Source organism: Oryza sativa, chromosome 3 (assembly GCF_034140825.1).
Source record: "Oryza sativa Japonica Group chromosome 3, ASM3414082v1".
In the NCBI taxonomy this organism is placed as follows: Eukaryota; Viridiplantae; Streptophyta; class Magnoliopsida; order Poales; family Poaceae; genus Oryza; species Oryza sativa.
This window is the reverse complement of record NC_089037.1, coordinates 36,500,928-36,516,947: the sequence shown is the minus strand read 5'-3', so window position 1 is coordinate 36,516,947 and position 16,020 is coordinate 36,500,928. Positions and strand designations below refer to the sequence as shown.

At 46.2% G+C, this 16,020-nt stretch overlaps 2 protein-coding genes and 1 long non-coding RNA gene across 5 annotated transcripts; 1 reads left to right on the top strand and 2 right to left on the bottom strand.

Moving 5' to 3' along the window:
* Window positions 1–358: 358 nt before the first annotated feature.
* LOC107280219 (uncharacterized) lies at window positions 359–5,248 on the top strand. Of its 3 annotated transcripts, XR_010740207.1 has the most exons (5): window positions 359–882; window positions 1,121–1,177; window positions 1,444–1,560; window positions 4,897–5,055; window positions 5,131–5,248. It is a non-coding gene; the product is annotated as an uncharacterized lncRNA (long non-coding RNA). The 3 variants fall into 3 exon arrangements; XR_001544111.3 differs by having other exon boundaries at window positions 4,897–5,209; XR_010740208.1 differs by lacking the exons at window positions 4,897–5,055; window positions 5,131–5,248 and adding an exon at window positions 1,717–2,465.
* A 2,123-nt stretch (window positions 5,249–7,371) lies between these two features.
* LOC112938265 (protein FAR-RED IMPAIRED RESPONSE 1) lies at window positions 7,372–11,203 on the bottom strand. Its single transcript, XM_066308528.1, has 5 exons — window positions 11,113–11,203; window positions 9,473–9,876; window positions 8,753–9,388; window positions 7,747–8,663; window positions 7,372–7,675 (listed from the first exon to the last, which is right to left on the bottom strand). Exons 1-4 carry the CDS (start codon window positions 11,201–11,203, stop codon window positions 7,908–7,910), a joined length of 1,887 nt encoding a protein of 628 aa, XP_066164625.1. The 3' UTR covers window positions 7,372–7,675; window positions 7,747–7,907.
* A 4,032-nt stretch (window positions 11,204–15,235) lies between these two features.
* Window positions 15,236–15,897, bottom strand: LOC112938210 (uncharacterized). The gene is made up of 2 exons (XM_066308527.1): window positions 15,851–15,897; window positions 15,236–15,743 (listed from the first exon to the last, which is right to left on the bottom strand). Exons 1-2 carry the CDS (start codon window positions 15,895–15,897, stop codon window positions 15,236–15,238), a joined length of 555 nt encoding a protein of 184 aa, XP_066164624.1.
* Between the last annotated feature and the right edge of the window lie 123 nt (window positions 15,898–16,020).

Below are 16,020 nucleotides of genomic sequence, written 5' to 3'. Positions count from 1 at the left end.
CGGATTTTGGAACTCAAAACTCAAAAAAAAAAAAAGGGAAGAGGAAGAAGATAAGTCGTAAATTTCACTTTGATTTTGGAACTCAAAAAATAAAAGGATGAAGAAGATAATAAGCATGTTATTACCTACATATGTTACCTTTTAAAACAATATTTTTAGATTAAGCTTTTGTAAGATCATATGACCATTTATTAATGAATCCAAAGTGACATAAATCTAAAGATACCTGGTTTAAAGTCAAAAAAATGTTTAATTAATTGAAATCTATACTACTTAAAAAAAACTGTAGTGGTGGTGGTGAGAGATTCATCGGAGGATCCTCCCACCAAATCGACGCTCCAAACGCTCCTATCCGTCCACACCATCGCGCTCCAATCGCGCTGCATCCGCTTCTCTCCGCCCTGGCTTTCCGGCTTCCGCGCGCCCGCTCGCTTTTCGCCGTCCTTCCTCTCGCCCGCTCGCCCTCGCCGTCCTCCTCGACTAGCTGTTCCTCCCCGCCGTCCCACCGTCCTCCCCCACCGTCCCGCGCTGCCGCCGCCATCGATCCTCCCCGCCGCCCACGCCGTCCTCCACCAGATCGCTCCCCCACTGCCGCCGCCATCGATCGCCCCCGCCGTCCTCGTCGCCGCCATCGCCGTCTTCCACCACGGCTGAACAGGAGTTGCCAGGGTCGTCGTCCTCCGATCTCCTTCGCCCGAGCCGATCTCTCCACCGATTTGCTCCGACCGTGCCGATCTCCTCCGTGCCACCGTCGGTACTCCCTCACCAATCTGCTCCGCCCACGCCGATCTCTCCCATCCGCGTCGCCAGCGAGGGCCACCCCACCAATCTCCTCCGTGCCACCTCTGGAACACCCGCGCCCGCGTCGCCGACGACCTAGAAGTAAGTAGGAGTTGCTAGGTCTGGTTGGCAGCACATACACATTTCATCGAGCAGCGTTCTAGATTTCTTGAGTGCTCTATATTGTGGTTAGATCAACAAGGTATCCATCTGGCATGCAGTTTTCTCATTTGTTGACCATCCAAGTGATTGGACCAATCCTGTATTTTGCAATTTGTGGTGTTAAAAAATTATTATTCAGTTTACTTACTAAAAGCAATCTATCTCTTCTGTCATGCAGATGAGAGGCCTCCTGTGATTTACCTGTAGGATCATTTGAGAATACACCAATCTGCAGGTGCTATACATTCATTCCTCTGTTTTTTCTGCAAATCCTATAGGAGATGCAATTCTGTCAACTTAAGTGTGTATAGTGTGTTGTGGAGTCTGATCGAAGTGCTAAGCATTCATACTCAGTTCTGTGTCCCTCAAACTTAATTTTGTATGTAGATTAACTATCACAGTTGTCTCTGAAGTGATGGTACACTTCTTTTTTTAAAAAAAAAAAAAACTTATATCTCGCAAACTGACTTAACCTTTGATATCAAATTATTTAATATGTAGGGAAAAAAAGTTCAGATTGTCGAAGCAAAGCTGACTGGACACCATGCCAATTGCTATTGTTTACTGCACAATCAAGGAGATTTTTGGCTGATTCTACTAAATTTCTGTTTGGTAAAGGTAATTTCCTTCCATCATGATTACCCCTTACAAATAGTGCAAATGTCTCCTGCATGGATCAATCTTCGCTAAATGGTCTATAAACATTTCTACTGCACCATGCAAAGGGTTAAATTGTAGACATCCAGTCAAGAATTTCTTTCTTTGAACCTACAGTACCTTGGACATACAAGCAGATTTCTCTTTGTGCTGATGTCATGTGCCGAATACTTCGTAACAAGGGAGTTGTGTGGGCTGTTAGGATTCACGTCTCAGTCATTCAGTTTCTATTCTAGATAGCAAAATTTGCTATAGGGCATCCAAAAAACGTGTAATTTCACAATGTGTCTGTGATTAAATTAAACTGATTACTCCAAATAAATTACAACAACCACATCCACGTAGCTTATTAATTTGCTTATGATTACAAATGATTCCGAGCGCCACAGTCAGTCCTACAATATCAGCGTCGGCAGTCCTCTCTGCCCTGGTACAATGCGAGCTCCTTCCTCTTCTTGATCTATCCTCAATTGGACTAAAGTCTTAGAAAAAAATGCAACTTGTTGATCGTGCTGATTAAGGAGTGCTTGAACAAGCTTGCCTAGACGGTGTTTTTCCTTGCTCATCCTGAGAGCCCTGATCCTGAAGGTTCATTCCCTTCTATTACTGACATCATAACTGAAGCTTGCAACAGTTTATGTGTCATATTAATGCCATTGGTATTCAATCCATTTCCTGATAATATAGAATTGCTCTTATTTTCCTTGTAAAATTATGTGCAAGCAGTAAGATTTTAAATTGGTTATTGTCTTCATGATCATTGGATCTTTTTTTTTCCAATGAAGTGTATCAAACTAGAGTAAACTGTTACTCTGAACATGTCAAATCGATCATTTATCTGAATTTATAAAATAGCGTTAACTTCCTTTTTCGTTCACAAATTTCTTGCTTGATATAACGAAATGAACAAGGATGTGAACTACAGTTCGTACACTGAATTGCTAAGAGAAATGCTTGTAACAACATGTATATTGTTGATAATATTAAGGATTTTCAGTAAATACCTAAGCACAACCTGTACTGATTCACTATGCTATGCTAAGGTGCATCCATACATGTATATCGTGGGTGAAGTTCACGTCTCTTTTCTCTGGGATTGGTCACTGATATACCATTATAGTTACACCTGTGAGTTTTTTTTTTATCCTACGTTATCAGTGAGTAGATTCTTCGAGCTTAGGAATCTTTAATATTTCATTTTCTTTTTGGCATGTTTGGATGGGTATTTTGGTTATATCTAGATCATTTTACGTTCTCATTTTCAAGGGAATCTCATAAAGAAAACACATATGTGCTATCAGGGAAGGAGAAAAAAAAAGGAAATGTTCATAAAAGGAATGGCATCTGACCACCCTTTTTATTTTTAAAGCAATTTGCAGGCAATTATGAAATCGATTCCCTCAGTAATTTCTAATGGAAAAATTTTACTTTAGCAAGGGAAAATTGCTTACCCTTTTGCTTAAGATTGGATTCAGTCTAGACACTCATGCAGCCCAAAAAGTTGGCAATTATTTAATTGTTGCAATTATCATGCTCTAAAAACCATAATGTTAATCATACTCTAAAAAACATACTGCTGTTGAGACACTTGATTATTTTATCTGGCCCTCATACATATATGGAAAAGCAAATTTTATGTGTACATGGCCAAAAATTGATTTGGAACTCAGTGTGGCAAAACACTTCAAATGTAGCTAACCTTTTATTACTCTTTATGTGAAGCATGCTGTGAGGATTGTTTAGCTGGCTTACACACATTAAGACATGGATACCAATATTGGGGGCTCCACACCAACATCGTTAACAAGATCATGTGAATTCTTTTATCGCTCTATTTCTTTACTACTTAAAAAATTCGTAGTGGTGGTGGTGAGTCCTGAACGATCGAATGGTTAACATTCATCGGAGGATCCTCTCACAGGCATCAGCGGATGAGATTTTCTCCCACGATCCACCCGTCGCACCCCTTCTCATCTCCCCGATCCGCATCGCGCTCCCTCTCTCTCCGATCTGTAATTCCGCATCGCACTCCCCAGCCCCCCATCCTTCCTCCTCGGCGCGCCGCCTCCTCACCCCACCGACGCGCTGCCTTCCCATCCCGCCCAACCCGCGCCTTCTTCTCCGGTTGTCCTCCCTCCGTATTGTGCTGTCCCTCGCTTCGCCCCCTTCCTCTCCATCGCGCCACCGCCCCCCTCCATAAACCATAACCTCCCTCAAATCCCGATCATCTGCGCAGCCGTCGTTATCGTCGGACCGAGCTCTTCGATCATCACCCTCCGTTGCCGCCGCTGCATCGGACCCATCGGAATGGTGGATGGGAATGCGGACCTCAGTATGGTTGAGGGGTTGGACGAGATGATGGCGGTGGTTGCAGGCGCGCCCACCAGCACGCTCGCTGGAGTGTGGAGAGGCGCGCGCCCGCTGCTGCGAGTCACCGGCGGTGTCGTCGGCATCATCGTCAGCTAGCTCTGCATATTAAAAACATATGAGTTGTCAAGTAAAGTTAGTGCAATGTAAAAAGATGTTTTTAATTTACCTATGAGAATCACTATTAGTATTTCCTCTTGCATCAATTTAGTGGAAGATATCAAAAAACAACAGAAGATATTCAAAAAGGAACTATTTGGATGGAAATATGCATATATTGATGGATTATCAACACCTGGAAGCTAATGGTAAATACAATTTATTTTTCTCGATAGCCTAGCAACATAATTTCATTAGGATAAAACCTTTATTCGTACCTAATATATTTCCCTCTTGCTAAGATTTAGCTCAGGGTACTCTTCATTCAATGGCCTAGCCAGATCCATGCTGCATGTTAATTATGACATGGGTTGTGCTGTTTCTTGGTGGAGAAGATCGTTAAGTATCTCCTGGCATGCATGCCGCTGCCATCAACATTCTTTCTTGATGGCTGTGAGCATGTCATATTTTATCTGGTGTTATCCCGACTGATGAGCATCCCATTCGATTTGTTTTTCTTTGTTTACATTGGTTAAGCTTGATGCATTTTTCAGATCTGCTTCCATGGATCAGTTTGGTCAGGTAGTCTTGTTGCAATGCAGAGTTTTAGATATGAACGGTTCATATACTTCATATCATAGTTGTACACAGTGGTTTGTTCTAATCATTCCCATCTGATTCTTGGGAGTAGCCAAATCAGTGCATGGTCAGATATTAGGAAGGAAGAGCAGTATAATATCTATGTGCAGTTTAGTTCTAATTTACCGGCTATTCTCACACGTTGGCTTTTTTATTGACTGAGATATCATTTTTCTTCTGTTTTCACTGCAGTCCAAATGTGCTGGTCAATTCATAATTGATCAGCAGGCCTGGAATTTGTCTCAAGGTATATACATGGAATAGTGTTCCAATATGAGTAGTGACTAAAGCAGATTAATTTGAATTGTGAACTCTTTTACCAAGTGAACAGAGACTCTGTCAAATAATCAGGTCAGTACTAAAATCCTATTGATCACTATAAAATTACAATCTCATTTGATGTTGCCTTTTTCCTGGTGATCATAGGAGTGACCCCTTTTTTCATGCTTCAAAGGTATATGGTTTTGTATAAAATTCCATTTCTCAGTATAGAAGTTAAAACTCTCATTTTTGTCTGAACTAATAAACTATTGTTCTTCTCCAAGATTTGTTCACTAAGGCTCCGTTCGTTCTGGGGACATAGGGGAGATTTGAGTCTCGTTTTCCGCGCGCACGCTTTTTAAACTACTAAACGGTGTGTTTTTTGCAAAAAAATTTCTATAGCAAAGTTGCTTTAAAAAATCATATTAATCCATTTTTGAAATTTAAAATAGTTAATACTCAATTAATCATGAGCTAATGGCTCACCTCGTTTTGCGTATCTTCCTAATCTCCTCAATCCCCTTCTCCTCAAACACACCCTAAGTTGCAATTGATAGCACATTTTTACATTTTCTTGGCGCGTCCATTTGTGCCTCCACAGTTGCCCCATATGCTACCACTGACATTTCTTATTATTCATTCCTGTTTCTTAGAGAATTGTATTTATCTGTGCAAAATTGCAACTCGATGTACTGAGGATTCTATAAGCTTTTAAAGATTACCGTGAACACATAGTGTACTATCCAGAGAATTACTCAGATTCATTTATGTCTAATGGATTGGATTCCATGTAAATTCAGTTGTAATCCTTTAAGATGATTTTCAGTTTTGTGTATATATATATATATATATATATATATATATATATATATATATATATATATATATATATATATATATATATATATATATATATATATATATATATATATATATATATATATATATATATATATATATATATATATATATATATATATATATATATTCTGTTCAAGGCATATAACTTGAAATTTAGCATGTACCAAAAGATTATTATCAGTAGACCCCAAAAAGGTCACACTCCAATTTTGATTTATCAAGTGCATGACCCTTGATAAATTTAGGAGTAAATCCCTTGTATACCCATGAAAACTTCCCTAATCTCTTCTATACCCCCAATTTTACTCGATCCCCTTTATACCCCCGAATTTTCGCTTTCATCCCTTCCATGCCTCTCCCGTTAGGTTTTCTTCATTTTCCAGTTACATGTGATTGAAAATGTCCATAATACCCTTGTAGATGGAGGAGGAACAGCAGGTGCTAGGTAGATTGAAAAAGAATTGAAAAACGTTGACCACACAATATGTGTATTTATGAGGCTAATAATAAGTTTAAAACTTTTATTGTGGTATTGGAAAAAAATGCAATACATCACTTTCGTTTTAAAAAAATAATAGGATCAAAAAAAATAATAGGGTTAGAAAATCAAAGTGACATTAATTTCCTCTGTACAACAAAAATTGGTACATTCAATAGGAAGCTGAACTTGTTGTGGACAAAGGAGGAAATCCATTGCAAAAAAATTTTTCATATCCATACAAAAAAAATTAGGCAGGATGTAAATAAAGAGAGTATCCATATAGAATTTTGTGAAACAAAATAGTCCGGATCAATAAGAGCATCATACATCATCAATCAAATCAGTAGCAACCATTCAAAGCACTTCATATCAATTTTATTTTCATCATCCACAAAGAGCATTTCATATCAATCTCATTTCCATCATCCATACAGAACAATTCATATCATGCAAAGACCACAATTTCATTTCCATACCTAGTAGTGCAGGAACCAAACCAACTTTCCACTCCATACACAAATGTTGCAAATGACAGTAAGTGGGCAGTACATCATGAGCATAATAGCATAAGGTCCATACCACTACATCATTGCATCATGAGGCATAACACAGCAAACAACAACAAAATCCATCAGGCTCCACATAATAAATTGTCAGTACCAAATAAAACCTAATCAACTAGCCATATATATATATATATATATATATATATATATATATATATATATATATATATATATATATATATATATATATATATATATATATATATATATATATATATATATATATATATATATATATATAATTTAGTCCATAAGCTTTCTTTTGCTCCTAGTGCCCATTGCAGGGCTCTTATTTTTGCTCCTTGTGCCCATAGCTGGGCTGTTTGGAACAGCAGAACATGGTGGCTTTCCCTTTGTCTTGCTCTTGGCTTTTTTCGGTGCAACTGGAGGTGTTTGCTCTCCAAGACATGGCATGGCTGCAATCATATTAGATGGCTCAGGTTGGTTTGAGCCAGTAAGTGATCTTGATCTACAAAAGAGAGTTATGAATATATCGCATAGAGCAGCATAATACCAACAAATTGATATAATTGATCTAATTACTTACCTAACTGATCTACTTGAACTTGAGCTATTGTTCCTTGTCCTACTATCCTCAATGAAATGAATGCTTTGACTGTGAAAAATGAATTGTTATGTACCTAACTGAATTGTTATGTACCTAACTGATTATAGAATGAAGTAAAAAAGATTGGCTAACCTAGGAGGATATGTCATTATTGGTGTAACTATTGGAGCAGCCATGATACTAGTCTCTGAGGTTACTTCATTAGTTTTCTTCCTTCTCTTCTTTGGTGGCCCTCTGTCAACAAGAGAAAATATATGTCATAAGGCTTATTAGAAACAAAATGAAAATTTGTAAGAAATATGTACCTTTTAGCAAGCATTGCTGCTACTTGCTCTGGATCACCCTCTTTGCAATTGTGCCAATGATGGCCATAGCTCTTGCAAATTGGGCATTTGTGTCTCCTACTCCTTTTGCTTCCTTTCTCAGTGCAATCTTTGTACCTCAAAGTTCTTGGTCTCCCAGCTGATTACTTCAGAATGGGTGGTGCCAAGAAGAACCCATGATCAGCTTGTGGCCATTGTGACTTGTCAGGCAATGAAGGGATCAATTTCTCATATGCTGCCCTGAATCGATGCACACTAAAGCAATCATCCACATAATCTTCAAGCCTTCCTCTAATTGACGTGATGAATGCTATAGCATGGATACAAGGCTTCCCCGAAACTTGGAATTCCCTACATGTGCAAGTTTTGTGTTCCAAATTGACAACATGTCTAAACCCACTACCTCCTTTAACCTCAATTTCTGCCTCAAAGTCTCCATTTCTTGTGACCACCATATCTAAATCTCTACTTTTTTCATTCAATTCCTTGACAATATGAGGTAGAATGCGGCCTTCAAATTTCTTACCTATTCTTTGCCTCTTATCCCATTTCACCAACAACCACCGTCGAATCCTCTCCAAGAAGTCATACAAATGTAGTGCTTTCCAATCTTTCACCAAATTGTTGAAGCTTTCTGCAAGGTTATTTGTCACATAATCAACCTTGCAAACTGTAGAGAACTGACTCCTACTCCATAGCCTTTTGTGATACTTCCTAAGGTATGCTACTGCTTCTGGTTTAGCTTCTTCCATGGCTGCCATATGTTTCTCATAGAAGTAAGGGCTCCATGCATATGCTGCAGGCCAAAGGTTATCGTCAAATATCTTGCCAGTGAACTTCTTTTTGAAGTTGGTGACCATGTGCTTCATGCACTCCCGGTGTTCTGCATTACGAAAAACCTACAAGAAAGGAGAAAGGAGAATTAGCTCATTTTGCCTTTTATTAGAGACGGAATAGAATGAATTTGGTGCATAATAAAGCAATTTACCTCATGCACTGCACTATCTATCCCCTTCCCTGCATCAGTACAAAGAGCCAAGCCTCTTGGAGTGCCAATTGCATCTTTTAGTTGTTGCATGAACCACATCCAATTCTCAACAGAATCTGAGTCAAATATACCCAAAGCAACTGGATACATCCAGTTATGTCCATCTACAGCACAAGCAACTGCTAGCTGCCCCTTAAACTTGCCCGTTAAGAAAGTACTGTCTATAGCCAAATATGGCCTACAACCAGTAAGGAAACCATGAATGCATGGTTTCAAGGCAAAGAATAGCCTTATGAATTTTATCTCTTCAAGAACAGTGTGATGGTCAATGATGAAAAAACTGCCAGGGCTTGCTTTCTCAACTTGTGCCTTGTATCTATACAACATGTCAAAACTCTCTCTCCAACTATCATACAACTTTGTGATAGCAAGCTCCCTACCAGCATGCACTCTTTTGTAGTTGATCTTAACCTTATGTGTTTCATGGATCCTTCTTTGCAATTCCTTCGCTCCCACACTAGCATCCTCCAACAACCAATCCTTTACTTTCTCACAAATCCAAAACTTGCTTGTAGCCTTGATAGTCTCACTTCTTCTCGTACTTGAGCATTCATGTGGAAAAGGATTGGTTTTCACCTGAAATATAAAGATATTCAATACCACAATAAAATACATATACAATACTTGAAGAATGCATGCTGTTTTAAATTAAATACATACTATCATAGTGACACCATCAGCAACCACAGATGCATGGATCCTCCAATTGCAGCCTTGAGCAGCACACTTTGCAGTATATTGCCCTGGTTCACTCCGGATAATGTTAAATTCAAACTCCTTTTTTATTGCATGTTGTGCTATTGCCAATCTAAATTCATCAATGTTAGGATATATGCTTCCTACGATCATTGGTGGGTCATTCTTGTCATAAGTTGCGCTAGGAATATTTTCTGGCATCCCATCCAATGCCATTGACTCATCCTCAGATTCATCAACACCATCACCCTCAGATGCATCCTCAGATGTATCCTCAGATGTAGCCCAAGATTCATCCTCGGATTCTTCATTGGCAGCCCCTTCACCTCTAGTTTCATCAGCTTGACCAGCAACAGCCTCCTCATTATCTAAGTATATGCATTCATCATTGTCGGTGATATGGGACCGGGAGTATCATGACCAGAGGCTTGAGGCAGACGCAATCGCCCACGTGGCCTGGCACCTTCGGGGACGTCGGGCCCGAGGGTGAGGTGTCCGCCCTCCTCGTGATTTCCCCCGAGGGGGGGTCGGGTTGCGCTTGCCCCGGCCCCGAGGGCCGGGGCACCCCGACCCCTTAAAGAAGTCTGCGCCACATATATGGGATAAGTGAGCACAGCTGTGCTCACCTAACAGCATTTATTGCAGTCTGGTCAAGCGTGTCACGCTGCGTGCAACGCAGTACAGCACGCTCTTTTATCCGGTCTGTGACCAGTCACAGACCGGTCAGATCAAGGGTTAGGTGGCGACTGGCGGTCTGACGCACGCCTCGCCCCATCCCGTCAAGACGAAAGCCTCAAGGCAACTCGTCTCAAGCCGGAGCTAGCGTGTTATCTCTTAGAGATGGCACGTTAGCCCTGGTCAGATTTATACCAGGCTTCATCCTAACCATTACAGGCAAGGTGTTACACGAAGAAGGGCAAACATGCACGTTGTTAAGCTGACGCGTGGTGGACAAGAATGACCGGTCTGGCACTGATCGCGTCATCGACAGACAGCCACGGTCCCGCGTCATCTCTGTCTTCGGGGGAGGTGGGGGTAGGTGTGGGCTGTCCCATCAGAAGGGCTCCCGGATGGAAACCGTACCGATCTCCGCCCATTAAAGAGAAAAAGAACAGTCCAGTTTGGAAAGAGAAAGGTGCATGTGGTATCTCCTTGAGATATAAAAGGAGGACCTTGCCCATTTAGAGGGGGGACTTTTCCCTTTTGGAAGGCTGAGGGGAAAGGAAGTTGATCCTTTGTAACTTGTCCATACACAAATCCACAAAAACACAGGAGTAGGGTATTACGCCTCGCAGCGGCCCGAACCTGTATACATCGCCGTGTCTCGTGTGTCTTGCCGGCGAGTAATCTTTCCACATACAGAGAGAGCTTGAGATCGCACCCTAAGCCCCCGGCCGAACCGGCAAAGGGGGGCCTGCGCGGTCTCCCGGTGAGGAGCCACGAGCTCCGTCATCTGGCGCGCCAGGTAGGGGGCTCAGCGTGTGTTTTCTGAGCTCTCATACTCTTCCGTGTGCGCCAAGTTTCCCTTGTTCAGCCTAATGGCCGAGCAAGCAAAGGCGCACAATCTCTCTCCGAGTGTGAGCGGCGATGACGGGGAGCCAAACCCGCGCCGTCGAGCTCGCACTCCCCCACCTCCTCCACGCCAAAGTCCCAAGCAGGGGGAGGCGCTCGAGAGAGTCGAGAAATCCGCAGCATCACCAGTCGCGGGTGGTGCAGGAGAACGGCGAGATGGGGAGCGTCGCCTCCTCGTCTACGGCGACGGCAGCACGCCTCAGGGCGCGCTTCAGGCTGCTGGCGCGCTCCTACGACACCCGCCTGTCGTCCCTGACCCGGAGTCTCCAGCCCAGCGATGGCTGGACGACGTGGCCAACTTGGTCATGACGGCGCAGCAACGCCTGGGTGCTGGTGGACGGTCCGTCACCACCAAGACCTCCGGCGCCGCTACCACCGGCTCCGTGTCATCAAGGCGGAGGGCGCGGCGAGCGGCGGCGGCTGCACGTCATTCGGCTGCCACTCCCTCGTCGACACCGTCGACTCGGGAGGATCAGCATGGGGAGCCGGATGCCCGCCTCAACATCGAGCGTAATAGCCGGCGTACTCCCCGTGCAACGGAGGGCGCCTCCTCGTCCAGAGTGTCACCTCGACATGGACGTGAGGATCAGCCCTCCGTGCCCCCGGCTGGTGGTGTCGGCTGTAGAGCCTTTGTGGCGAGTCTTCGGAATGTCCGTTGGCCCCCAAGGTTCCGGCCCACCATCACCGAGAAGTATGATGGGAGCGTCAACCCCACCGAGTTTCTCCAGGTCTATACGACCGGGATCGAGGCCGCTGGGGGAGACGACAGGGTCATGGCGAATTTCTTTCCCATGGCCCTGAAGGGACAGGCGCGGGGTTGGCTAATGAACTTGCCACCCGCGTCGGTCCACTCCTGGGAGGATTTGTGCCAACAGTTCACCATGAACTTTCAAGGCACATATCCGCGCCCAGGTGAAGAAGCGGACTTACACGCGGTACAACGAAGGGATGATGAGTCACTTCGCTCGTATATTCAGCGGTTCTGTCAAGTCCGCAACACCATACCATGCATCCCTGCACACGCGGTGATTTACGCGTTCAGGGGGGGTGTGCGGCACAACCGCATGCTCGAAAAGATTGCCTCCAAAGAGCCCCAGACTACCGCGGAGCTTTTTCAGCTTGCGGATCGAGTGGCTCGTAAGGAGGAGGCATGGACCTGGAACCCCTCCGGTCCCGGAGTGGCAGCTTCGGCCGCCCCCGGATCCGCTGCTCAGACAGGGCGGCGGGACAGGAGGAGGAAGAAGAGGTTGGCCCATTCCGACGACGAGGGTCATGTCCTCGCCGTCGAGGGCGTTTCGCTGGCCACCCGAAAGGGGAGGTCTGCGAGCGACAGAAAGAAGGCCGGCGCTCCTTGACCTCGACTACTTGGAAGAGCGAAGGCGGCGCGCGGCCCTCCGAGCCGCGCGCTACCAGCAGAGCCTGCGGCGCTACCATCAGCGCCACGTCCGGGCCCGATCACTCTGCGTCGACGACCTCGTCCTACGCCGCGTCCAAACGCGTGCTGGACTGAGCAAACTCTCACCAATGTGGGAGGGTCCGTATCGAGTGATCGGCGTCCCCCGGCCGGGCTCCGTTCGGCTGGCCACGGGCGACGGCACAGAGCTGCCTAACCCGTGGAACATCAAACACCTTCGTCGCTTCTACCCCTAGTGGGGGTCGGGTGTCAGGTTTCGGGCTCGGGCCAACCCCGCACCCCCCCGGGCGTGCAGGGTTGGCCGGGGGCTTATCTTTTTTCTCTTCCGTATTTCAACAAAAGCATTTTCGATTTCTTAAAGGTTGTGTCTGTGCTTTTGTTTCCTTTTTGAAGAATCTTGACTTGAAATAGGTCACTCGTGCTCAACCTTGCCCTCGGGGGCTCGGTTCGGTCAGCTAAAATCGCCAAACGGGGCCCAGAACCGAGCCGTGCCCCGGGGCGTGGTGAACTCCGGGGGGGAATCGGCAAAAACCCACAATCGGGTCACCCATAACCCTCGGTCACCACGTTCCCGGCCTGGCCAGTCTCGACATGTGGATCTCCCCAGGCACTAGCCCCGACCCGAGCCATTTGAGGACTAGGACTTGGGCACGAGCCCTTGATCAAGCCAAGACACAGAAGGACCGCGGCACAGACCATCCTCGTCTCATACACACAACAAATAGAACTGACATAGAAATTTCCTCTTTATTTGGTTGCAGATTAAATTAGTCTATACAAGAAGGGGGCCCGAAGGCCTCGGAAGAAGAAAGAAAAAGCTATTCAAGATTGGCGGGGGCCTGGGGGCTCACTCCGACGCGCCCGGGTCACCAGCCTTGTCGTCGTTATCGTCCGCACCACCGTCGCCGCCCTCCTCGTCGGAGTCGAGGGCGAACGCGAGCCGAGGGGCCGTACCCTCGAAGCTGTGGACGATGTGGTCGGCGGCGTCCCGGACCTGCGCGCGTGCGCCGTCCTCGGTTCCGGAAGGGAACTCTTCCAGCGCTACCCACGGGGAGAAGTCAGGGTCCGAGAGGCCCCCAAGCCGAACGGCGGCCCAAGGCCCCCGACGGCCGGAGTCGGCCCTCCGCCTGCTTGTCCGACGGTGTCAGGCGCCCCCGACCCTCAGGATAGCCTCGGGGCCACTGCGGGAAGGCCGCGCCTGTCGCCCTCTTACCCCGAGGATATCGGCGCAGAAGCCGAGGGCGCCCCGCGCTGCCTCTCGGATGAAGAGCGCCCTGGAGATGCGGCCCCTAGCGAAGAGGATCGGCCCCGCCGAAAGGTGCAGCGGCCCATCTACTTTGTTAGTGAGGCCCTCCGGGACGCCAAAACCCGATACCCTCGGGCCCAGAAGATGCTATACGCTATTCTGATGGCTCCGAGAAAAGCACCATCACCATATCTCCAGGCGAAGCAAATCGGCTCGCCCAGATTCGTGCGCTGCTCAGGTAATGTGGCAGTCTTGAAGAGACCGCCCATTATGGACAGCCAAGTCACCATTACCAATGTGCATGGATTGAGACCGTTGGGTATTTTGCCCAACTACGGAGACCGGTCCCACCTGTCACCAGGCTTTAGGGGTGGCGTCACACCTGACCGCTTCCCTTGGGAAGGGAAATTGCTCTGGCATAACGCCGGGGGCTACTGTCGGTGATATGGGACCGGGAGTATCATGACCAGAGGCTTGAGGCAGACGCAATCGCCCACGTGGCCTGGCACCTTCGGGGACGTCGGGCCCGAGGGTGAGGTGTCCGCCCTCCTCGTGATTTCCCCCGAGGGGGGGTCGGGTTGCGCTTGCCCCGGCCCCGAGGGCCGGGGCACCCCGACCCCTTAAAGAAGTCTGCGCCACATATATGGGATAAGTGAGCACAGCTGTGCTCACCTAACAGCATTTATTGCAGTCTGGTCAAGCGTGTCACGCTGCGTGCAACGCAGTACAGCACGCTCTTTTATCCGGTCTGTGACCAGTCACAGACCGGTCAGATCAAGGGTTAGGTGGCGACTGGCGGTCTGACGCACGCCTCGCCCCATCCCGTCAAGACGAAAGCCTCAAGGCAACTCGTCTCAAGCCGGAGCTAGCGTGTTATCTCTTAGAGATGGCACGTTAGCCCTGGTCAGATTTATACCAGGCTTCATCCTAACCATTACAGGCAAGGTGTTACACGAAGAAGGGCAAACATGCACGTTGTTAAGCTGACGCGTGGTGGACAAGAATGACCGGTCTGGCACTGATCGCGTCATCGACAGACAGCCACGGTCCCGCGTCATCTCTGTCTTCGGGGGAGGTGGGGGTAGGTGTGGGCTGTCCCATCAGAAGGGCTCCCGGATGGAAACCGTACCGATCTCCGCCCATTAAAGAGAAAAAGAACAGTCCAGTTTGGAAAGAGAAAGGTGCATGTGGTATCCCCTTGAGATATAAAAGGAGGACCTTGCCCATTTAGAGGGGGGACTTTTCCCTTTTGGAAGGCTGAGGGGAAAGGAAGTTGATCCTTTGTAACTTGTCCATACACAAATCCACAAAAACACAGGAGTAGGGTATTACGCCTCGCAGCGGCCCGAACCTGTATACATCGCCGTGTCTCGTGTGTCTTGCCGGCGAGTAATCTTTCCACATACAGAGAGAGCTTGAGATCGCACCCTAAGCCCCCGGCCGAACCGGCAAAGGGGGGCCTGCGCGGTCTCCCGGTGAGGAGCCACGAGCTCCGTCAATCATCCACACCAACATGCTCAGCCATAGGAAATGGGTTTATTAAGTATGTGTCTGATGGCATGAGGACATGAGAAGGCAGAGTGCTGCTGCTAGGTTGGCTGAAATCCACTTGAGATGGGGTTGCCAGAGAAGGAGTATCGGGAACACATATGTTTGCTTTAACAAGAGTGTGGTCTAACTCATCAATATTTTCATTCATACCATGTATACGAATAATCATTGGAATCACCTTGATATCAACAAACTTTTCAAACATTTCTAGCATATCCTGGTCAGTTGTGACATGATGAGAAATTTTATGAACCATATCCACATAGCCAATTGTGACGGTTTCATTTGGCCCCCATGGATATGACTTTGCAATATCATCAACAAAGTCTTTGTAGCACATAGCATTTGAGTCTATCATCTTATTGAAAATAAACCAATCATATTTCACCCTAGCATTTTTTTGATCCCCGGCTAGTTTGATTTCCAAAAGATATGTAGTTAAGGGGTCCATCCTGTGGATGAACACAGTAGCTGTCTATCAATCTATGCATCAACCAAAATGATCCCCACACATACAACTACAGCAAACTTATGAATGAGAGCAAGTTAGGTCACTAACCCAACGGGGAGCCATGAAGGAACCGTGCTAAGCCTTGAATCTGCCATGCCCAATAGATGTGCTGCAGAGATGGTGGCTTCAACTGTTTCTCTTACCGACACCAATGAACAACCCACTCCTATAAACAAGAAATCAATCACTCATCAACTGCTACTTTACATAAGCAAGAA